A 24,561-nucleotide genomic window follows, 5' to 3' on the forward strand; every position below is an offset into this window, starting at 1 on the left:
CATCTCCAGTGACTCTGAACAGAGCCTGGGGTCCCAGCTCAAACATAAAAAGTCTCTTGTACATACCTAAAGGTCAGTGGGCAGAAGCTCCCCTCTACCACTCTGTGTCCCTGGGACTCGGCACTCTGCCAGGTTATTAGAGCCACACGCATAATCGTCTCACAGGGAACTACCAGAGCATCTTCAGGGCCTCCTCCAGCTGGATGTCTTGGAGGTACGTGGAAAATATACATGCTATAAGTAAGTAAGGTTGCTTGCTGTTAACTGTGCCTTTATTTAAGATAGGCCAGGGTCTCTCGCTCAATAGGTGAACAGCCCAGGAGAACTTTGAAAGCTTTGCAGTGAGTCTAAGGGATGATGGGCAGCAGTGCACACTCTGTGAGGAGGGAGAGGGAGCCTGTGGAGGACCGTGACCGACAGGGGCTGGTTGTGTGCACACGGCAACAGCCCCGCTCAGCTCTGCTTGCCAGAAAACCCACTCCAGTGTCACGGTGCCTGGGCACAGGGCTCGCCGTCAGCAGTTGTAGGCATTTGTAGTGGTGCTGCGCCTAGCAAATGCTGTATGCCCATACCAGCCCTTTGCAAACACCGCATACTGCTAAAAATCACTGCTCCCCGCAGGCACGGCCCCTCCTCGCAGCTGGGCTGCTTGCGGGCTGCCCACGCCTGCCATGTGCCAGCAGCATCGGGCTGAGCAGCACACAGGGCAAGGGTGAGCGCCAGGGGCACAGGGCAGCACCTGTTTACAGGATCCCTGCTTGCTTTCTTTGCAAAGCACACCTCTGGCACCTCTGCCCACATTAGCAAACAGCAGGGATACAGTCCCAGACACGAACCCAACAAAGAGAAGAGTCTGCAGCCTCCAGGCACCTGGTAACCCTCCCTCTTCACCCCAGATGAGCTAGAGCTAGCTGTGCAGCGGGACCGGCTGACCAAAGCCTGGATAAACTGAGGCAGAAAGTGTATTTTATCCTGGAAATGAGATAGCTTGGCTGCTGGCCCCAGCAGTCAAAGCTGGAGGAGGCTGGTGGTCTCTCTGCCAGGCATTTCCCCAGCAGCTTTTCCACCACCATTGCATACTTGTCCCAGGAGGAGACACCCAGCACTGTCTCCCCACTGGCCTGGAGGCAGACGGCTTGCTCCAGTGCAAGCAAAGGATTCTCTCCGTGTCCTGCCCTGGTCAGGTAGACCCGCAAGAGTCTGTCCTGTAAAACCTCAAGGAACTGACCCCAGCTCCCCGTCTGTCCCATGGCTTTGGGAGACTTGGGGTCAGGCCTCACACGAGGGTCCACAGTGCTGAGCTGAGCTCCAAAGGATGCTGAATGCTTACAGACTGCCCTCTGGGTAGGGTGGGATTTGTCTTTCTTAAAAAGTAACATTTTCATTAGCAGATGAGATATTGTTAAAATATTCATAGGCAGGCTCTCCTGGCACAGTCGGGCATGCCTGGAGCACCACAGGACACAAGCTCTGTTTTTGCCAAAGAGTATCCATAAAACGTCAGGATACTCGTTGGGTACAATGTACCCTTGTGGGCAAAACTGAAATTACCGGACAGCAGGAGCAACTGTGTCCAAAATGTTCTGTCAAAATATTTAAAGTTGAAGGTTGGTTTTTCTGGCGTGATTTCGTCCCGTGACTGTTTTGGGATTACAACCTACCCGGTGTAGGTTATATCACAGTTCTGTCTTGCTTCCCATAACTATTTATCTACCGTTACTCACTGACAACTCTCTTCATCAAATGCTTCCTGGTACAGCTTCACAAGCTGCGTTATGGCACCAAGGAAAAATCAGTTTCCCCGATAAGCAGTAGCAAACCTGGGGAGACAATTAATTGTGAGGGGGTTATTGTATGGCATATAGTTATCCTGGCACACGAAACATGCCACGTTTCCCCTAATGCTCCTCAGACTTCACTGAAGATTCCAGGTCCAAGAAAGCCATCTAACCCGTCTGCTACCCCCACAGAGAGCCCGCGGTTCACCAGTGCACCTGTTTAGGACAATGGTGCTCGCTGTGGACGTGGGTGCCCGTCTGGTAGCACCCTACACAGCCCTGGGTGTCCTCGGGGAGAAGCTCCCTTACAACCCCATGCTGGATGGGGAAATCTCTGCCATAAGGAGGTCTCCTTTGGAAGCTGGAGCCAGCCTACAAGAAGCAATCCAGACTTGGTGAAACCAGCCAAAACAGCTAAAAGGAAGCTTTATTGTATAGGCCAGTGAGAGGAGACTCCCAAAGGGGGGAATGCAGCTCAGGGTCCTGACCTGTGCCAGGGCAAGGCTGTCCTTTGGGGCATTGTGGCACTACACTGGGTGCTTCAGGGATGGGGGTGACTGCCAGGCTGTGCCACCATATGCATCCAGTGGTATCTGCTAAACAAGAATCAGGCCCACAGTACAGTAAAAGCACATGTTTCTACTATACATGAAATAGTAATACCCAATTCTATATGTGGGGAACAGATTTTTGGTAGGAGGAACTTTTTTTTCCCCAGAATGAATCCCAACATAAATTCCATTTTAGTCCTTTCATTTGACTACGGCCTACCCTCTCATACTAGTCTTACTTAACATCATTTAATTTAAGCTGTGCCTGCGTTTTTTGTCTTTGGAGCATTAGACTGGCTGCCTGTGACACCCTGGCGGGCAAACCCTCCCCGGTGTCTTGGGAAGCAGGTTTAAGCCTCTAGTGAAGTTCAGGATTGGGTTTTTCAATGTCTCTCTGCATCCCCGTGCACTCCCTGAGTCCCCTGAGGCCAGCGGCTGGTACAGCCGGTGCTTTGCAGGGCTGAAGGCCAGACTTGAAGTGGGTATAGTGTTTGTGGTAGGGGAGAGTGGATCCAGGCCACGTGCTGAGCACAGGCAGTGTCTGTCGGTGCTGCGCACATCCCTGAACGGCTCTGCACGGCACCGGCAGGTGGGAAGTCAGGCTGTGGTTTCTGGTGCAGAGGGGTAGCTCTTTTACTGATACAGAGAGGCAGTTAACAGGTTTGGCAGGGAATAGGCTGCTGCCAGCAAGTAATTTCACAGAGGACAAGGGACACTGATGTGCTGGCTGTGACACTGAGTGACATGATGCAGAACCAGCGCTTCAGATGAAAGTGTCTGTGTACAGCAGCCAAAGCCCAGGGTCATCACATCCGGAGATGGGCAAGTTCTGCACAAGAGATGGGCAAGTTCTGCACAGCCATGACTCGGTATGAGAAACCGGGAGGCGACAAAACCCAACAAACACAAAAAATGCATTTCCTCTACCCTGCAGCCTTGTACCTGCTGCAGCAGAGGAGGGTGTAGACAGACATAGAGTTAGTGAACTCTAAGAGCTCTGTGAACTGAAGAGGCTCAGAGCGTGGATGGATTTCTTTAGGTAATCACCTGATACAGCCCTGTCTTCTGAGAAAGTGGATCAAAATCACACTTTCATCAGACTCCAAATAATGAGCCTTACATGCCCAGTCTCAGGAAACAGCTTGAAATTCAAGGCAGCAGTGAACCTACTTGGCATTCGTTGTCAGAGAAAAATTTAATTTTGCTCAAATTCTGTCAAAGCACCTCATTAAAGTACTTTAGGGCCTCAGGGGTTTTGCAGGTTTGAAAGCAAGCAAAGCCAGCACAGGCCACGGCACCACCGTTGCCTGCCACCTGCACACTTGGGCAGGCTGCAGGCTGCACCCTCCGCCTCGCAGACCACTGCATTTCTTCTTTGTGTAATCGAATTTCCGTGGAGCCGGCAGCTCCCAGCTCTGCTGCCCGGCAGAAGCGGGTTGCACGCAGGCTTCCCCTCGCAGCACCTCCACAGAGGTGACCCCTGCAGCCCCATCCCGGCCCCCACCCGCTGCCTCCCCAGAGCCGTGCCAGCAGGGCCAGGCTGCACCCATCACCTCCTGTCCCCTTTTGCCCACCAGCGCCTCCAGGACACAAATAAACTGCTGGTGTTTCTTCTTCCTGCACCAGGGCCGTACCTGCTCTGGCTGCCTCCCGCTTGGGGATTCGCAGCATCCCCAGCCCTTGCTGTACACGTGAGCTCCTGACTCCGTGCTGCTGCTCCAACTGACCCAGCATGTTGCCGGGTGCCGCCGTGCCATGTCCCGGTGCATGTCCTCACCCCAGCAGGAGCGGGCAGCTGCCAGCCGCCTCCTCCTGCCCTGGCTGCTGCCGGGGGGGCTTGAACCAGGTCCCACCCCTTGGGTGGAAAAACCCCAAACCGGGCTCCCGCGAGGCTCCTTCCAAGCCCTGTATAGCAGATCACAGATGGGCACTAGGGTCCCATGGCTGCAGCAGGAGCTGGGAGCAAGGAGCTTTGCTGCCAGCCCTGGCGCCTCAGCACCCGCGTGCCCACAGGGGTGAAAGGAGGAGGATGACCCCACACTGTTTCAAGATGTCCACTGTGAAGGCACTCATGGCAAGGGTGAAATTTCACCTCCTGGCTTCACCTCTCCCCTCACTCTTTCATTGCTGTCCCTCCCGTGTTTGTAGCCCCGGCATGTTTGTATGGCTGTTGCAACAGACGCTGAAACCTGTTTTTCTTCTCCTCTTTAAGGCATGTGCCCCTCTTTCCCCAAAGGAAAAGAAGAGGAGCAAGAAAGAAAAGAAACCCCTATATTTGCTGCAGACTGACTGGCTTGTGTAATAATGCTGCCTTTCTCTCCTTGTTTTAGGGAGTGCTGCCGATTTTTTGGAGACAATGGCTTGACTTTGAAGGTGTTTTTTACCAAGGCAGCACCCTTTGGTGTTCTTTGGACACTCACAAACTACCTTTACTTACATGCAATAAAGAAAATAAACACTACGGATGTCTCCGTGTTGTTCTGCTGCAACAAAGCTTTTGTGTTCTTGCTTTCATGGATCGTTCTGAGGGACAGGTTCATGGGAGTAAGGGTAAGTGACTCCTTATCTCTGTCTCTCTTCTTCCACTTCACCCTTCTGCCTTTCCTTTTCTCTTCCCTTCCGCCGGCCAAGTCGAGCAGCACCCCACGCAGACGGCTGAGCGGGTGCAGAAATCCTTGCGGAGTGGGGACACATGCTTCCCTGCAGCCTGCCCAGGCGCCCGCGAGCTCCCAGAGCTCCCAGTCTCCTCCAGCGTGCTGCCTTTGCGCATTTTCCTTCAGAAAAGAGGTAACTTGCTCCAGAGCATGGCACGAAGGATAGCTGCTATCTCCATGTTGCCGTGGACATGCATCAGCCTTTGCCTGCCCCTTCCGAGTGACAATTCCCAGGCTGTGGCACCAGACCTAGTTTTTTCTAACTGCACATTCCTGCAAGCCCCGGCTGCACGCAATATGTTTCTGGTTCCAACCTGTGAATTTAATGGGGCCCTCGCCTTTCTTACGCGCAACAGCAGGCTTGCAGGGTGGCACAGTTACCCTTTGCACCCATGTCAGTCAGCAGCAGCTGCAGAGAGGAGAGCTGGGCTACCCTTGCCCACCCACAGCCGAAGTGTGCATGTGTCGCTGGTGGAGGATTGGCGTAATGCCGGCACATGGGGACTTGCGTCTGGCCAGCAGCTATGGGCACGGGGCCAGGCAGCATGGCAGGCAGCGGGGCGGCAGGCCTGCTCCCCCAGAGCTGCTCTCCTGGTGGCATCCCAAATGTTTGCTTACACCCTTAGTCCTACACCCCCCGTGAACGCCCGCTCCACAGTGGCAACAGAGCCACGTGCGGGGGGGGGTGGTTATCAGAAACCCCCGCAGCTCCCTGCTGACCCTACTGCCATTTTGGTGGCCCTCAGCATGCCGTATCCTCTGGCAGCAGAGCTGGGCAGGTGGGTAACCCTCCGCCCCCCGGTCAAGGGGGTCCTGCCAGGGTCAGGAGTAACTGCAAGGAAGAGGCGCCAGTGGGTCCCTCCTGCCTCGCTGCACCAGCAGGCACTTACTAATATTAACAGCAATAATGGTAATAATACCTATTTTCCACCCACCATTTGAGGAGCTCTCTGCTCACCCACCTGGGCAATGCTTTCAGTGCTCAGAAGAGGTTATTGCCCCTCACTGCATGGAGCAACCGAGAGTTAACTTTTCGGGAAGGGTTCCTCTCCGGCAGGAGAGCTTGGCCAGCCTTGCGGTGGTGGCAGCCAAGAGGCTTCTCAGGGAATCGTTGCAAAATGTACCTGCCAAAAACCCGGCCTGGCCAGCTGGTGTCTGCGCTTGCCCACCCACCTGCCCAGGTAGCCGTACCCTGAAAACAAATTAACTGGGTTTTTTGAGTACAGAAGCAAGGGTATCCTGAAATGATCCTGGAGGCAGGGAAGTATCACTGTTATTGTAGCTGGACGTGCTGGCCATTTTGATAAAGGTAAAAAAAAAAAGCATATTTTTGTGGTCTTCGGCCATCTTGTGGCACTGTCAGCTGTAGTGCTGGTGGGATGCCAGGAGAGGAGGTGTGTAGAGGGCTGACTGCTGTTCTCCTGCGTGTGCAGCTTGCCCCTTGGTATGCACGTGCCATCTCTCACCGCTGGATACAGCTGTGGTCTGAGGGGAAAGAAGCCGACCTGCATGTAGGGATACCCACACCGGCACACACACACTGGAGCAGAGATGCTTCTCATGCTTTCCCAGGTGCATGGCCGTGCGTGAAGAGCCGGGATGGTTAGGGGCTCTCCAGTAGCTTCCCGGCCAGGCTAGGTTTTGTGCCATGGCAGGTGACACGTGCTGGGGGACAAATCCTGCTCTGGATCCCCCCTTCCCAAAGGGGCAGAAGGAATGGACAGAGCAGGGAAGCAGGCCCAAGTGATGGTCTCAGCCATGTCCAGCTGTCCTTCATTTCTTATCAGCACTGCCTTGGGAAAGGCTGACTTGCTCAAAACCCAGCAGCAATGAAGCAGAGACCCAGAGCAGAGGCCAGGGCAATGGAGGCCATGTGATGCTCCTGCCATGCGTGCCAGCCCCTCATCGTGGCACCTGGCACTTGGAAGGGGTGGCAGAGCTTGCTTCCTGAGAAGCCACCTCCATGCCCAAGGAGGAACATGGCCATCTCTCACCCCGGTGATGGGCCAGCAAGGGGCCTGGGCACAGGGGAAGGGGCTTGCAGGAGGACTGGGCTATTTGCTCTTGGGCAGACGTGGCATCCTGACCAGTGACAAAATGTGAGGAGAAGGTTGTCCCTAGAGACTGGCAGGGCATGGGGCAGCACAGCAGTCCTGCCGCCCAGCTTCATTTGCCACCGTGGGAGCGCTGGGAATGCTTCTATCTGCAGAGGGATGTAGTGTGGAGTCTCTTGGCAAGATGCATTTTCTTCCCCCTTATCTCCCTTTTCTGTACAGCCCATGTGAAAAACAGCAGATATCAAGGGTGGCGCTGCCTGGCATGCTGGGGGATAGCCTCGGGATGAACCCCAGAACAAAGCCTTCTTCCTGGGACTGGCAACCAGGAGGAGGGACAGCTGCTTCTCCGGGAGTGACTTAGGGACTGCGAGCCAGCACACAGCCTAGCCCCAAAGCTCACGGTCCCTGGGGGCCATGCTGTGTCAGAGCTGCTGAACCTTTTAGAAGCACCCTTTGAGAGGGTATTTGGCAGACAAGGCTGCAGGGAGGATGGTACCTTGCCCTGCGGCGAGCGGGAGCCTTCCCAGACTCCCATTCCATCCCCTCGGCAGCGCAGCAGGATGGATAGTGCCACAGCAAAGCTCTGACCGCATGTTTGGGTGTCCCTGTTCACACCTGCTGCAGGAGAGGCTAGGCGAGAAAGGCAGCATCTCAGTGGGGTTTAAGCATGTACAAGTATCCTACTTGGCCTTCAGAAGTGCAAGTAGTAGCTCTACAAGCACTTAAATCACAATTCGGCTGGAATTTAAACGTAAGAGCAAGCTATAAAATCCCACCCTCACCACTCAGGCACTTGTAAGTGCCTACATCTCCTGTAATGAAGTTGCACTTCACCTCCTTTCCCTTCACTGTGCCCAGAGCCACGGTCCAACTGGGCTGCGAGCTGTCGTATTATTTTCAGAGAAGACACACATGTAATGAAGCTGTGAGTGCCTGAAGCATTGCCTCTGCAAGCCCTGCGGTGCTGTGGCATTTGCAAGTAGCTGCAGGCCGGTAGCTGTGGCGTGGCACGGTGCAAGCAGCCTGTCACTGCTGCTAACGACGTGCTTGATAGACAGGCTGAAAGGCTTCCAGAGAAAGCGTGTGTGACATGCCTGACATGTCGACAGGTGAGGCCAAGACTCACCTGACACTCGTGACATGCTTGATAGAAGAGGCAAGGACTTCTGCCCCAGCAAAACTGTTTGCTCACTGCATTTATTTGCTGTGATCTTGGACTTTGGTGTTTCCCTCCGTGCTACACTAAATAAAACAGTTCAGGATTCAAGAGAACCATCACTTGCAGGTACCTCCTGTGTATGTAACATATAGACAAGCACACCTGCCAGTGGGACTCGGAAATAAATATACTATCAAATCCCAAATCATAGTCTTCCTTTCCAACGGGGCAGAGACCCAGCCTCCCGGGAGGTGCTCTGGAGTCAGCCAGCCCCTGACATGGAAAGCAAAACTGGATGCTTTTTATTCTGCAGTTCATTAACGCACCCCCCCAAGTTTCCACTGCAGCAGAGCTGCTGCCGCCAGCGGGGGCTCAGGCGGGCTCCCTTCGCCAATAGGCATGGAGGTTCCAGCTGATTGCCACAGCCTGGCCTGTGGCTGTGGTCTCCCCCCGGCTCTCCAGTGAAGGCTGGACAAGCCCCACGCATCTCGGATGGGAGACGGCCATGCCTGGAACAGATGCTACATGAAACGCTGCATCTACCACTCTTTGTCGCCTGGGCTGTAGCACAGGGGATATGAAGGGCTGGAGTTGCCCTTATTTTTCAGATAAGCCCAAGCCATGTATCTTGCAGCTCTACAAAGAGCCATACTGAGTCAGAGCAAAAGTGCATCTGCCCCAGGAGCCTGGCTCCAGCAGCTGCCAGTAGTGGACACCTAGAAAAATCATCTAAACAGGAAAAGCCTATAATGATATTTCCTCATGAGACTTTCCAGCCTCCAGCAATTTGAGGCTCAAGGACTTCCTGAGATGGAAGTGATGTTCCTATAGTTAATAGCCCTTGATGGATTTTTTTCTTCCATGAGTTTATCCTTGTAAACTTTTCACATCCACAGTGTGCAACAGCAAAGCTTTCCTTGGCTGAATTATATTTTGGGTGAAGACAAATCTCTTTTTGTTTGTTCTGCACCTGCCTCATGCTAGTCTCATTCAATGACCTTTTTTCTTGTGTCTCTGAAGCCAGACAGAGTGTCTGAATTTTTATCTGACAAGCACCAGCATGCTGACATGAGAGAACTGCTGAGGGCTGCTGAGCTCCTTCAGTCCTGCCTATCTGAAACAGCCCCGCATTGCTGTAGAGCCACGCACTGGGGTTTTTTTTCTCACCTTGCCTTAAAAAGAAGCCTGTCCAGGACCATAGGGCCCAGTTACAACACCGCCAAGCTTCACTTTAGAAATGATGCCCCACAGCTGTGCATGGAGAGATCTGATGCCGACAGGGCTGCAAGCCAAAATGCCGTATCTGAACCTCCCCAAATTTGCAGCGTGCACACCCAGCCTTTGCAGCTTGCACCGGGCTCTGTTTTGATCAGGTCATAAATCAGCATCTTCAGAACCTGCTGCCCCTTGGCTGGGCCATGCAAGGGGCTGAGCAGCTGGGGGAAACCTTGCCCCTCCATAGCCTGCTGAAGCTGTAGTCATGCAGCAATTTCTAGACTCAAGCCTTTTCTTGTTGAGATGCTATTAGCAGCTGTATTTTCCAGGCAGTGTCAGCTTCTGCTGTTATGGGCTTTTTTCCACCCTTACGCCGCCCTGCCATTCTACCGCAACACCTTTGGAGAAATTGATCCCCTTCTGTTTGCAAAAAAGGGGCATTTTTCTGTTAGGGGAAATTGGAGGTGTTGATGTCAGCATGCAGGAGGGATCTGCTGGGTGGTTGTCTGTGGAAGCTTTGTAGGTGCCCCCTGGCACCAGCCCCAGCTCAACCCAGGGAACAGGCTGCTGGTGCTGCCGGGATGGGGACCTGCAGCTGGTAAAGGGATCCCCCCCCACTGCAGCTTGCTCATCAGGCAGCAGCAGTGCTCGGCACACAGGCTTTCCCCGTGCATCTTCACAGCAGCCCCAGCATCTCTGGTGGTGAACGGGAAAGGTGAGAGGAGGCCACTGCTCTTGGATGTATAGGCAGCCGCAGCCTGTGGATGGGGCTTAAAACCCTGGTCTGGCCCAGGGAGAGGGGACAGTTGGCTGGCACTGACCCAGCTATGGGTCAAAATAAACTCAGTCATCTTAGAAGCATCACCATGACTGTGCAGCCAAAGGGGATGTGGTCTAAGCAGGGCGTCCTTCGCACCACTGCAGAACCAGGAAGCATGGAGCATGCAGAAAGCTCTTTTCACCCCAGAATTACCACCTGGGGAGGCTTGAGGCATCTGGCACGACAGTCCCAGAGAAGCCAGGCATCTCTTGCCAACCCCTGCTGAATCAGGGGCAGCCTATCCCTTTCCTTCGTGAATGCCACCTTCCTTTGGATGACCCCCTTCAAGCATTGCTGTGGGCCTGGCTGGTCAATGGAGCCTCCCTCTACTCTCTGAAATGACACGTCTGAAATGGAAAGTAGCTGCATGAGTTTTATCTCCCTGTTTATGTCAAAAACCTTTTTTCTCCAGAAACTCCTCAGGACTCAGAGCCTTTCCTGCAAGCACCAGGGAATTATTACTTGTGTATTATTGTCATGCACAGGCTGCAGGGACTCGCTGATGGGGAGGCTCAGTGCCAGAGATGAAATCCCCCCTTCAGCTCAGTCTGAGACACAGGGCCCTGCGGTCTGGCCTGCCGCACACCACCCCAAGGCAGCCGCTCCTTCCCAGCTCTGCCTGCAGCTTCTCTGCAGCCAGGGAAGCCACGAGGGGAGGTAGCATTAGCTCTGTGGGTACCAGCCTGGGCTTGCTACTTCTTTTCTACATAAGGAGGGGAGCAGATGATGCAGAAGTACTGCCCTCTCATTTAAAGCTGCTGTCATGTTTTTCCATGTTGGGGGTTGTCCAGTAACACTTCCTTTCTTTCTTTGTTTCCAACCAGATTGTGGCTGCTATATTTGCTATTGCAGGGATAGTTATGATGACATACGCTGATGGGTTTCACAGCCACTCCGTTATTGGGATAGCCCTGGTGGTGGGCTCTGCCTCAATGTCTGCTCTCTATAAGGTAAGCACACCTGGGTCTTCACCCTCAGAAAGATGCCAATCACCCCCGTCACTCACTTTAACTGCTCCTGTCTTACTTGCAAACCTTCATGCAGTTCAGTGCCACATGCCCTTCTTTGAGTGGCTCTGCCATAAACACACCGACTCTGCAACACTGCATTCAGGTATTCACTTGCTTTGATGTCTGCCCTCACTTAGGATAAAAACTCCTATTTCCTGGGAAGAGAGTATTCTCCCGTGCCCACAGGAGGACTTACAGATGCCCCACCTTCTTGAAAAATGAGGCTGCTTTTCCATAGGTGCTGGATTTAATTGCTCACTCTGGAAGTGCCCTGCAGAGATTTAGCTTCTTTTTCAAGTCACTGTGTTACCACCCCTTGCCAGTCCTCCTTCAGTGGCATACATGGCCTATGTTGGGCTTAAAGTGTTGCTTATCATGGAAATAATCATATGCTTAAAATCCAAAGCACATGCCTATGAATCAAGGTCTCATCCTGACCAGCCGGGCACGCTGCACTATGTGTAAGATGACATGCAGCCTTCTCTGCTGGGCAGAGAGCCGTTTCACTTAGCCTGAGGCATGTATGTGCATTTGCCTCTGTGCTGCTCATGGCACAGAGAGTTACAGTCCACAGAAAGGAATAAGCACTTGTAGGGTGCGGTTCACCCACCCTGGCTCAGATGTGGAGACTGGGATGAGGTGCAGACATCTCCATCTGGTCTAATGAATTGCACCGTACCAGTCCTCCAACACAAATTGGCCAGGCAAGCCCTGCAGCCTTAACACAAGCAATCCAGGGAGACTTGCCAAACTGAGAAGCATCTGTCTGTGTCCCTCAGCGCTGTGCTGTAATGCTTTCTGCTCACTTTTCAGATCGGCCTATGTCTTACATAAGGGAGGTCATGAAGTTTCATACAGCTCTTTCGTCTGAAAGAGCATTTCCTTGCAAGACCAGAGATGTGGCCCTCCAGACCCGAGGAAACGCCATGGCTCTGGAGTCATCTGCAGGCAGGGAGGGTTATTCAAGGATGGAGCCTAGCTCTGCCCCATCTCCCATGGCACCTCCGCTCCTTGGCAGGACAGAGGGTCTCAGGGCTGCTCCACCAGAGCCCATGCATGGAGAGGTGATGGTGGCAGTGCCGGCAGGGTGTTAGTCTGCAGTGCACGCCACATGCAAGGACAGATGGAGCTGTGCAGCTTGTTCTGCAACCAATGCCACTCTGCTGCTGCTGCTGCCTCTCTGCTCTTGCTTTCCACAGTCTGGCTCAGTTTCCATGAGTTGTGCGTGCCGAAGGGGCAGGCAGATCTGCAGGCAGACAAGCTGTCTCACATGCAGGACAGATCTGCAGGCAAACAAGCTGCGCCACGTGCAGCAGAGCCGGCTCCACCTGCCCTCCTCCCCCAGACACGGATGCTTCAGTCTGCCTGGACCAGCTGCCCGCCTTGCCAGGGGCAACACGCCATCCCCAGGTGGCTAATGAGGAGTAAGTGGCTTTTGGGACATTTTGCTCCATTATGCAGAGCGGCAACGCAGCTGCAGTGGCCAGTGATGGCTGCGAGGTGGTGGGAGCGGGCAGCAGCCCCACGAGTATGGCAGCCCTGCAGACTTGCCTGCAGGGCTCTAGTCAGGCAAAGGCAAGAGACAACTGATACTAGTGAGGGGGCCTGCCATCCCAGCATAAACCAGTAAGTCAGAGCCCATCGGCTTTCCTGGCTTGCAGCCTGTGGCAGGGGAAAGCTGTACCCAGAGCCCACGGGATCCACCGGATCCTCTGCGGTTCTGTGGTGGAAAACTGATGCAGACCCCAGCCTAGTCCACAGGGGCTCCCCGGATGGGCCGCTCACACCCCTCATTTCCTCTCTCTTTATCCCTTCTCCCACTAACAAACCAAAGCTTTTAAATCCCTCCCCACGGTCTCATTAGTCAGGCTGCAGCTGTGCTCTGGGCTGCGGGGCTGCTTCTGCACTATCTGCCTTCTGGGGACGAGCCGGTCCCACCGCAGGCAGGCCCAGGCTGGGCTGGCACCCTGGGGAGGTGCACAGACACTGCTGTCCTCGCTGCCAGAGTCTGCGGGGCAGCAAGCTGCTCCCTCCTTCAGAGAAAATGGACATGCTACGCATTGGTATAAAACCTCATTTATCTTCCTAAAAAATACACTGGAAGTGAGCATCCAGCAGAGGAAAAGAGCTGCTCCTGTGTGCAGCTGCTGAAGTTGGTATCTACAAGAAGAGAACCTGGTTCTTAAGGGTTTTTTCTTTTTTTAAGTATTTGTAATTTCCCGTCTTGCTGCTTCCCACTGACCAAATCTAACTTTTAAAACCCCACCAGGGAGGTTGAGTCAGGAATGTCAGAGGGAGCCTCAGCTCCCACAGAGGGTGGTTTCTCCAGGGCTGCATGGGGCAGTGCTGGTCACGGCACCCATGAGCCCATCACCCAGATGCCCTGCAGCCCACCTGGGCCACAGCAGTGCCCCATTTCAGCAGCCTTCCTCCATCCGGTGTCTAGGAGGAGGAAGAAATTCACACCACAGAAAAAGAACCCTCCCAGGTAGATGGGCCAGCCAAAGCAAAGGGAATGAGGACGGGAGGGAACAGCCTCGGAGCCGCCCCCTCCTCTCTGGTGGAGAGGGGCCTGGAACAGTAATGTCTCATGCAGGGAGATCTCAACACGTTGCTTCCTCTCCTGCCCCTGCCCTGCTCCACCAAGTCTTCTGTTTTTAATGTAAATTTTTCCTGAGGTTTTCCCAAAGGGAGCCTGCAGAAAACAGACCGAAGGGTCTAGATTAGGGTGAGCAACCTTCCCTTTCAGGAGGTGCACGGCCAGAGGTGCTGAGTCCCCTTCCTGCCTGGGCTTATTTGGCAGCTGCCCCTGCCTGTGCTCTGGGGGGGTGCCAGGAGGGAGAAGGCTGGGGCACACGAGCTGCGCTCCACAGCTTCACTAGCAGCCACCTCAAGTGTCCGGCAAGCATCACCACACAGGTGCTGACTGACTGGCTCGGCACCCAGCCCCTCAGCCCCAAGCACTGGCCAGTGGGCCAGGCCACCGGGAGCCACTGAAGCCAGGACACCAGCCCTCCAGAGGAGCGGTGCAAGAGAGTTAAACCCATGTGTTTTCCTCTTGTAGGTTTTATTCAAACTTCTTTTGGGCAGTGCTAAATTTGGAGAAGCTGCCTTATTCCTGTCCGTGTTAGCTGTCTTCAACGTCCTCTTTGTTACCTGTATTCCTGTCATCCTTTATTTTACCAAAGTGGAGTACTGGAGCTCTTTTGACATCATTCCTTGGGGAAACCTCTGCGGATTTTCGATTCTTTTATTGAGTGAGTAGACGGGGGGCTCTCGCACTGCTTGGGGTGGAGGAGGGTGCCAGAAACTGGCCGCTAAGGGAAGTTGTAGACTTCTGACATACTGGAGCTGTTTTCCCTTCTCAACCTAGTTACTAGCTTGAGAAATCATGCAGAGGGCCCATTCCTAGGTGGCCATGTAGAGCCCACTCCTGCTGTTATTACCAAGCCAAAGTATTGTGGCCGTCATTAGAAGGTGCTGTGGGACTAAACTGTAAAGCTTGTCCTAACTCCTACTCGTGAACTCTGCCTCACAGAGACAAGCGACGCTTGCCCAGGCTGTGACGGGAAGCAGCCCTGCCGGCAGGGCTGCCGGCTACCTTGGGCTCATCAGCATCCCCCGAGCAAGCAGGTTAGGCCAGGCCAGTCAAGGCCAGCCTCCAGCACCTCTGGTGGCTTCAGTAATAGCTAATTGCTATTCCTAAAGAGCAGGAAACTTCTGAAAATGTAGCGTTGCATAGCGCTGATGGGAATTTGGTAGGTGGCACACCTCTCTTCTGCTGCCGCTGCTGTGCCACCAAGGGAACCCAGCTTGGGAGGGATGCCAAATCTAAGCTTTAATGATTCATCGTCATCAGAAATGTGATGCTGTTCCTTGTTAAACTAGATGTGTTGACTGTGCTGCCACAGTTGGTCCCTAAACTGGATGACAGCATCGCATCTCCTAAAACGTTTCTTTCATTTCTACTGGAAATAGCCCTTCTCCATCCCTATCTTGAGTCCCAGCTCCTTTTACCCTGAACGGTCACAACGCTTGACTCTAGAAGGACCTCCAGTTTGCTTATCAGTGGACTCAGTGGAAGGTTTCTGTAAGCAAGCAGTGTGGAACTCGGCAAGCGGTCGCTGGGGCGTGCAATGTATAGGTACTAGTAGAAGGCAGTCAGAGCCCCAGGCAAGGCTCTCCTGACTTTGCTGAAGCAATCACGGTAAAACAAGGGTGAATTTGGTCCAAAGCAATTATTAATTTGTCATGAGACACTCCATGAACAGTGTATGGTATTACAATGGAGTGATATTATAATCATTCAGTTGTAATGATATTATAATGGTATTATAATTTCATTGTATGAAATTGTATTTAGCAAGTTCCTGTCTGGAGGAGAGTTAGATTTGCAGCATCTTCCACCTGCAGCTGGAGGCAGCTTTTCTACAAAAAAAATAGCCAGCCAGAAGCGACTGTTTGGCTGAAATCTCCCAGATGAAAAGTGTTTAGTCTTTCAGCAGGGCAACGTGGCTTGGTATAGAGAGTGGGAATCACCGCACACTACACTGAGAGACAGGTTGTACCCACGTGAACCTGCCACTGGACTCCCGTGGGATACAGAGTTCCCCAGAAACAGCAATGTCTCAGGCAGACGGACATGCAGCAGACAGACGTCTGTCCACAGGTGTCTTCCAGAAATAACAACAGAACATTGATGCGTTCTGTTAATGTGCCTTCTATTTGAACAACATACAGAGGGAGTAATAAAGCATAAATGTTTCAAGTGACATTCCCTTTGCCTAGTTTCACTGTAGTAAAAGGTGTTTTTCTTTCCTTCTTCAGCATTCAATATTCTACTAAATTTTGGGATTGCTATTACATACCCCACCTTGATTTCTCTTGGAATTGTACTGAGTGTCCCAGTGAATGCGGGTAAGAATTTCTGCCTTTTGCTTCTTAATGAATACATTAAATCTGTGGCCCTTCAAATACACAACAGGGATAAAAGCAAATAGCTTTATTAAACGTTTTGCATCTTCTCTGATGGACTTACGGAGATGACACTGATTAAAAATGTATACTTTATGTGTTAAATATGTATTGTATAATATTACATGAATATTCATAATCTCTAGAATTACTTTTTAAGTTACTGTCCGAAGAAGCCTGCATACTGAAAAACAAAGTAGATTTGAAGTCATCCGTCTCTGGGCTAGGATGAAAACTCATGGATGAAGTAGAAATCAATTCTTAATCATTTCTTCAAGGCTGGCTTAACACTAAATTGAAACAAATAAAATTGCTTACATTTTAGAGCAAATATGTACTAGTAATTCTGCTTGCCTTGGTAAATAACATTGAAGGTGTTTATCAAGAGCACTGGACAATTCAATTTTGGGCATGGCCTGGTACATTTCTCTGGCAGTTTTCTGAAATTTAGCAAAAGCCAAGAGGCTGCAGAGCCTGAGAGGAATGGGCAGGGGAGCGCAGAGGCAACCCTGGCCTAAACCAGAGCCACCTCTCCCAAACCAGGCGCCTAAAACCCAGCGTGCTGAACTGGTGCCACGGTGCAGGCAGGCGGCAGCTCCCAGCTTTGTGCTGACTACACACACGCAGAGCCGGGCACCGCTGGCTGCCCCAGCAGATTTTCATACCGAACGGCGTGATCCCCATCGGAGTGTGTGCACGGCTCAGGGTGTGCAGGGTTTGTTATTCAGCGGGGCAGTCAGGCTGAGAAGAAAAATTTGCACAAAGGAGCTGCCATGCCAGGGAAGGGAAGCGCCCCTTTCTCTGCATACCCAGACCTCAGCAGGAGTTCCTGTGCTGTCGGCGAACAAGGGACAAGATGCTGCTGCAGACAACCAGTGCAGCTCCAGGCAACGTCCCCTTTTGCACCCTGAGCCCACAGGCCAGCTCTGCCTGCTCTGAAGGGGGCCGTACCCTGGTGTGTGCTAAACCAGCAGGAAGGGTAGTCTCCCGGCCACCATCTCCTCCATGGTCATGTTCTCCTGCCCCAGCCAGCCTCCAGAGCCAGGGAGGCGAGGGGGAGGGAAGGGGATACTGCCCTAATGTTTTGTCCCATGTAATAACACCCGTTCAATGTCCCACACAGTTGTTGATCACTACACGAGTGAAATTGTCTTCAACAGTGTCCGAGTAATCGCCATCATCATTATTGGCCTGGGCTTCCTCCTGTTGCTCTTGCCAGAGGAATGGGACGTCTGGGTAATAAAGCTCCTCACGCGTCTCAAAGTCCGGAAGAAGGAAGAAATCCCCGAAGGGAATGGAGACATTGCTTCAGGACTGCCTAACAAAAGCCGGAGAACTCGCCCCTCCATGTCATCCTTTGCTCATTAAATGCTCTTTTTACCAAAACTTTGTGGTTAACCTTATATATGATGATGCAAAGGTCTTTTCTTGGGAAGAAGCACACCTGTCCAACACGGTGTACATACCTGTACAGTTTTGATATGATCACCATCTAAGGCATCGAGTCTTGGCATGTCCAGTTTGCTTGTACTTTTTTCACATCAGACCTTTCACTTAAGTAGTACACTGAAAAAAACCTGCAAACCAAGAACCTCTCTTCTCTTTTTAAATGAATGTAATATATAGTCAAAATATATTTGCATAGGTTATTTTAAAGAATGATTTTCATGAAAAGCAGGGCAGACATTTTGAACATTAGGTACCGAATGATGCATTGTACACTGTGATTTAAAAGAAACAAATGCTATGCTTCATCACACGTTTATTTTTGACCAGAGCTGTACTCTGAAAGTTTTCAAGGAACCAAAAGGGAATCTTTTCAGGGATGGGAGGATGGGGGAAAGAGTGGAAGGAAGGAGGTTTGGAAATCACTCGATGTAGATGAGCGCATGTTGCGCTGCAACCAGGAGAAAATTCAAGCGCTAAAAATGCTTGCACTAAAGCACTAGAGAGAAAGCGGTTTAGAGCCCAAATCTCCTTATTCTGCACGACTGTAGTCCACATTTAAAATCATGCAAGAGAAATCCAGTGCCTTCTACAGAACTCTTGGCTTTATCCACGCAGAACCAGGTCCTGCCGCGAGGCACTTGCAATGGCAGGGCTCAGGCTTGTGCAGCCCTGGGGGACCCCGAATTCCCACCGACATCAGGACGTGCCCCCCCATACGCGCTGTGGCTTCTGTGGGAACGCGGGGCCCAGGGGACTGCAAGTTTAAGCGCAGCAGACCTGGCTCTCTCCTCACTTGCACAGGTTTTACCCCTGTGTGGAGCTGCGCTTGACTAACACCAGTGTGAGGAAGGGGAAGTCTTGGTCACGTGTGGGACAACCCGACCGAAAATGATCAAAGGGGCTGGCAAGAGTGTGGTTGCTGATGTACAGTCTGAGAGCACGGACTAAGGGGGTGAATCGCCAGTTGCTTTTACTCCATAATTGTGAGTGTTAAGAGTTAAAAATGTAAGATATTTACATCAAATGTAACACTTTTTATGAAACTTGTAAGCACCAGGATGTTTACTTATGCGATTTTGGTTCGCCATTAAATTTCTATCTGTGATAGATCACGCTATGTAAAAAAAAGGGGGGGAAGGTTATAGTTTACTATTTTTTAAGTTTACATTGTTGCATACAAAATTAAAAGTGTTCTTTTGAACTGCTGCCATAGCCTAACAGTCCCTGCTGCCACTGAGGCCCTCTTTGTCTCAGGCAGGGGTGGCATCCACTTCAAAACATTTTAGCAAATCAACTTCAGATTCCATTATCTGTTTGGCAAAGCTAAATAATAAAAGATTTTAAATTCAGCCTCTGTCAATGCTATCTGTCTCCTTCTCTTGACTGCACCTTTATTCCAGTTTTACTGTGGCTAGTATTTGGCCAAAGCGATCAGAAGGGAGAGAGCAACCAAGGCTGCAACTGATGCATTGCTCGCCCATCTCTCCTCAACAGGAGGAGCTTTAGACTTCCTGGAGAAATCTGTCCGGAGGGCTGACGTTAGGCATCAGTCAGAAAACACATGTCCAGCAGAAGTAGACCAAAGGAAAAGCTGACCTTCCTTTGAAACCATCAGAGAGCAGCCATAAATGCATATGCTAATAGGTATTTAGGGGCTATGGATGGGGCATGAGTTTGTACATTAATAATTAGGCCCCAGTCCAGGCTGTATGTTGTTCCCTACGTATCTCCTCATGGCCAAATAGACATTAAGGACTTGCTAACAGAGATTACACACACAAGCAAAAATCTGAGGCTGTGAGAAGCTGCTCGCAACTACTGTCCCATTCAGTGTTACACACCTGAATTTTTAAATTTCTTTCTTTGGCAACCGGGGGAGGGTAAGGCACAGGACAGGAGCACAGGTACAACTCCAATAACTGGTTTGACAAGCACACACAGACTTGATCTCAAAGCTCCCAGCTTAGACTTTACTCCATCTTTGGGCATATCATTTTGTCATCCTCGAAGTACCCCACACCCCTCCCCGAGCCCCCTGTCTGAGACAAGGCCAGAGAATAATGTACAAACAGTCCTTCCATTTTCCATAGTCCCAACCAGGGGCATTTTCTGTCATCTCTGCACTCCATTTTACTGTGTGTTTGATGCGGTCTGGAAGGTATCCAAAAGGCTCTAAATGCTACTTTAAAAACTGCAGCTAATGTACGTTTATTACTAAAATAGCAGCAGATTTTTTAACACTCAGTACAGATCGTGGGGGAATTTATGCACCAGAATGGACAGCAGCATCAGTAAAACTCTGTGATTTACCAGATGCAACTGTCATTGCTTCTGTTGGCTCATCCTTCCCGAGAACAGGCTAAACACACGCAAGGGCTGGGATTTCAAACAGCACTTTATTACAATCTCTCTCCTGAGTGGGAGCTGAGCAATCTGGATTTACCCATGTTAAGCAATTCTAAACTACACATAGACAAATTAATCAGATGAAGTGACCTATATTTCTCCAGGCAACACCTTGCCCTAAGGATAAACACCTGACTTGATGGCAAGCAGCTGCTTAGCAAAACCTTCCAGACAGTGAAGCCCAGGATGTGACTAGGAGAATGTCAAGAAAGCAGCATGTCCATATGGGTACGTGTGTGCATCTGTAAGTGTCAGAGCTTCCTAGATGGAAGGAAGTGGAGTCGTTGGCTCCCACCAGAAGGACAAGGCAGAGAGCAAACCCTTCTGAGAAGGCGTTAGATGTAACTAGGCCACCCTTCAGGTGAGAGCAAGATTGAACCCTCCTGATCTTGGACTGTCAAAGGACTCCCAGGAGAAATTCAGTGCCTTGGAGGTGAGGGCTGAGTCGTGGCAGGCTCCCCTGCCTGCCCTCATAGGCCAAAGCACTGCGTGCAATGTCTGCAGCACCCTGCGAGTCAGACCCACTGCTGGCCTGTATGGACCCACACAGCTCTGCAGGGCTGTTCCTGCTCTGCAGAAGAGAGCAACGTAAGCCTGGAATCAGCACTTTTAGCCCACCCTTGGCCACCTCAAACCTCCTCCTGAGGCAGACCTGCAGGTCCCTGCAGTATCAGGCCTTGCTGCCTGATGTCTTTGAAGCTGGTCTCCTGCATCATCGCTGCATGGCTCCTGCCCTCACAGAGCACTGCTAGCCACCAAGGGCTGACCTGGATCCTCAGTTTCCTGCCCCAACTTAGCCCTTACAAGGTGTCTTGGCTCCTCCAGCAAAGGGGAAACCAGTAATGATCCAGGAGGCTTGTTAAAACAGCAAGTCGAAAAAAATCTCAGGGAAGTAAAGAGCATCACCAGGCCCCATTGCAGCTGCCGGCTTTCGCTGCTGCACAATACAGCAGAGAGGAATCTGAGGAAGGAACAGAAGTTCTCCCCCTGCCTTGCACGTCTTTCTCCTCGGCCTGTTGTCTGTAGTTGTCTCCTGCTGCTACCTTTATTGTAATTTTTTATTGCAGCTCTCCACAGTGACTGCATGAGCCTTTCATCAGCACATGAGTCAGAGCTGGCCTTATTTTAAAAAGTTTCTCCAGTTCTTCTGTCTAGGATGGTTGTATTCATATCAGTAGTCTTCAGAAAAAAAGCTATGAAAGGCAGAAATCCAACCACAATACTCAACAGATGAACAAAAGACACTGAAACCAAGATGCAGCTTAACTGTTCTGGGGGTTGAGGGTAGACTAGCAGGACCTGTAGATCACCAAGTTCTGGGGCTGAATTAATGTCTCCTGGAAGCTCGGGGACAAGTCACTCATCCCCAGCTCTCCAGAGTGCTCTGTAACAAAACTAGTGCAATATTGAGTTGGTCAGGGTTAATACAGACGGTATCTTCAACCTATAGGGAAGGTGACATCACCAGGTTGACACCATTTCTGGTCAAAAACCTTTCTGCTACTGTGCCTGCAGGCCTGCAAGCCCACTGGAAAGTGAAGGTTTCCCTGTGCAGTGAATACAGAAGTCTGAATTGACTTGCGTAGCCCTGGATCATATTCCAGATAAACTCACAAATCTGCACAACAGAAAACACATGTGAAACACCCCTCCTCTTCACTGAGAAGGATGCCATAGGTCTCCAGCACTTCAGAAGCCCTGGGAATAGCACCAGTCACCCGTCTGGGCTACATGGACTCAGAAAGCAGGCTGGGGCTAGGGGGGTCACACAGACTCAGAAGGCAGGCTGGGGCTAGGGGGGTCACACAGACTCAGAAGGCAGGCTGGGGCTAGGGGGTCACACAGACTCAGAAGGCAGGCTGGGGCTAGGGGGGTCACACAGACTCAGAAGGCAGGCTGGGACTGGGAGTTTCTTCAAGGAATGGGGCAAGAACAGAAGCCAGAAACAATGCAGCTGGTTTGAAGCAGGAGCACAGGAGAGCTGCTGATGGGATCAGGACAGAAATGCATATTGGGAAACACCTTCCAGGGGAAGATGCCCGCCTGCCCCTTGCTACAACTCCAGTTTGAAGAAATGGGGTCCGTGCACATGCTGTAAAGTCATAAACTATGGGGAGTTTGGCTCCATGTCCCTGATTTGTACTGCAGAAAGGACGGAGTTCTTCAAGGCCTCCAAACCTGAGCTACTCCTTGACAAAGGCCAAGGCTGAGACGCTTCTTTCACAGTCCAGTCCTCGTGCAAGCTGTCTTTGCAGAAACTGCCAGCAGTAATGGATTTTGATGGATGAGTTTAATTAGCTCATCGTTATTAAAAGAGAAGCACTTAGATTTTCTTCTATAGCTGGCATGTTCTAGGGTATTTCCATAATAACCTGCACCTTACCTAAAAGTCCTGAACATTAAGAAGGGAAATAAGAAAAAAAGGAGCTGAAAGATCTTGTGAAAGCAAAAAGGAAGTCAAATGAACAGATGCCCACCTGCAGCCTAAAAATCTTCTTTTAAGAGGAAATCACATTCCTAAGGACAGGACCAGTAGCTCAAACTAATGTTTCTGAAAATAATAAGCCTCAGACTTCTCTTTTCTACCTGAAACTCTTTTAGAGGGATCTTTATATATGCACAAGATCATTCTAAAGAAGGCGGTGATCAGTATTTCTCCATGCACATTACAGATACACTAGGATGCAACCAACTTACTTCTCAGTAATGAAGAGTGGAACTTACAAGGAGAGTTACAATTGTGGAAAAGGCTTAAACAAGGGAGGTTGTGGAACTCACATTAGTAGTATATTTAAGGACCTGTTACATGCAATTTCTCTGCAATGATCTAGAGACATTTCTTTAATCCTACTGCTGAACTAGATGATCTCTTCAGAAGAGAACTCAAGAGTTTTCCAGCTCTTCATCTCCAGTTTCCCTCCAGTTCTAGATTCAGTCCACCTAACATCTCAAGACAGCTGTCAGCACATTGATTGGGAACAACAGCAATCAACCCCCAGAGCATCTTTCACCCAAATGAAGAGAACTAAAGTAGATGTGCTTTAAGAGAGTTATCCACCATAAGTTGAGAATCTTTCTGATGAGTTACAATAGTAAATTTAGAGCCCCTCACCACGTATTTTAGACTTTCTCACCATGCCCATTACCTCGTGTCTATCAATGCTGAATGCCACCAGCTATTTTGCTGGCTGGCCACGTGACAGCGAGAGATCCTCTCTCAGTTTTAGTCTTCACTCTCCTGAATCAGTAAAAAAGTGTGATCAGTGAATGGGGGTTTTTTTTGACCAATCATTTATGAGTACATACACGAAGACTGGCCTCAGCACAGCTCCTTTGGTAATCTCTCTCCTTTTGAACAGCAATAATTCATTCCTGCTCTCTGTTTCCTGCCTCCCTAACCAGTTATTTGTCCACAGGAAAACATTCTGTTTTGATCCACGGTAGCTTCATTTCTTTGGTAAGAAGCATCATTATAAACTCTTCAGAAATCTAAGCGCAATACTTCCTATTCTCTCAAAAAAAAGGGCCAAGATGAGTCTGTGGAAAGTCACATCCATCCTTCAGACTCCTTTTAACATGAAAGAACAAGACTACTGAGAGGCTGGGACTTCTCCTTTGCCTTTCCTTAGGGGAGGGCTGCCTTGGCTAACTTCCACAGATTATTTACACCAAACTCCAGCTTCTGCACATACCCATGACTGACCCAGATGCTTAGAAGATTCTTATAAAATTCCTAAAAGAATCCTAAAAGCTGGATTCCAGTGAGGTCCAAGCAGCAGGATTTATAAGGACTAACAAAACGCGACCTTCAGCTTGGATTTCCTGCCCTGCTGGCTATGAGCATCCAGTATGGGCCAGTGAACATAGCTTTGCTGTCTCCCAGCAATAGGTCTCACCATCCCTCGGGCTTCTGAAGCTGCCAAGTATTTAATGACTGCAGCCTAGTAAGCAGAGTAAATTGCATAATACTCTCCTTGTGATTTTTGGCCAATTATACATTTTAAATGCCTTCCTGACTTGTAAACAAAAACGTAGCTCTCTCATTGTGTGATTTTGGATTTGGTCAAAGGCATGTCATTTGCTACATTTGCTAGCTTTGCTGCTAAGAAAATTGATATTGGTCTTGGGAACAAATACCATGTTTGAGAACAATGTTGCCTCTGTGCATGTGTAAGCAATCCCATCTGGTACAGTACACCTATGCTTCCCAGTGTTCATAGTGAACATAAGGTAATCGGTGCAGCTAATGGATTATTAAATACAATACCTGAATAGTAAATATGGACTGCAAATATGCAGCTGGATTTTTTAATAAAGAATTTGAGGATGTGTTTCAGTCTCAGAGAGAACTAGGAACCACTTCATTGCTTTTAGTACATAACATGCCACAGACATTTGAAGGCATCCAAATGAAACTCAAAAGATGAGTTTTCTTCTTCCATTTACGTAGCTTTGAAAACTGGAGTCTGTTTGTAGAACAGGCAGATT

General features: G+C 50.6%; 1 protein-coding gene across 4 annotated transcripts in view; it reads left to right on the plus strand.

Moving 5' to 3' along the window:
- The window catches only part of SLC35F3 (solute carrier family 35 member F3), a 189,224-nt gene extending 170,208 nt beyond the window's left edge, over window positions 1–19,016 (plus strand). For all 4 annotated transcript variants that reach the window (XM_076334128.1, XM_076334129.1, XM_076334130.1 and 1 more), the window contains 5 exons: window positions 4,660–4,879; window positions 11,059–11,184; window positions 14,309–14,501; window positions 16,072–16,161; window positions 17,342–19,016. In XM_076334128.1, coding sequence (XP_076190243.1) covers window positions 4,660–4,879; window positions 11,059–11,184; window positions 14,309–14,501; window positions 16,072–16,161; window positions 17,342–17,586 — 874 coding nt within the window. In that variant the 3' untranslated portion in view covers window positions 17,587–19,016. The remainder of the gene's footprint in view (window positions 1–4,659; window positions 4,880–11,058; window positions 11,185–14,308; window positions 14,502–16,071; window positions 16,162–17,341) is intronic.
- The last annotated feature ends 5,545 nt before the right edge of the window (window positions 19,017–24,561 follow it).

Source organism: Aptenodytes patagonicus, chromosome 3 (assembly GCF_965638725.1).
Source record: "Aptenodytes patagonicus chromosome 3, bAptPat1.pri.cur, whole genome shotgun sequence".
NCBI lineage: Eukaryota > Metazoa > Chordata > Aves > Sphenisciformes > Spheniscidae > Aptenodytes > Aptenodytes patagonicus.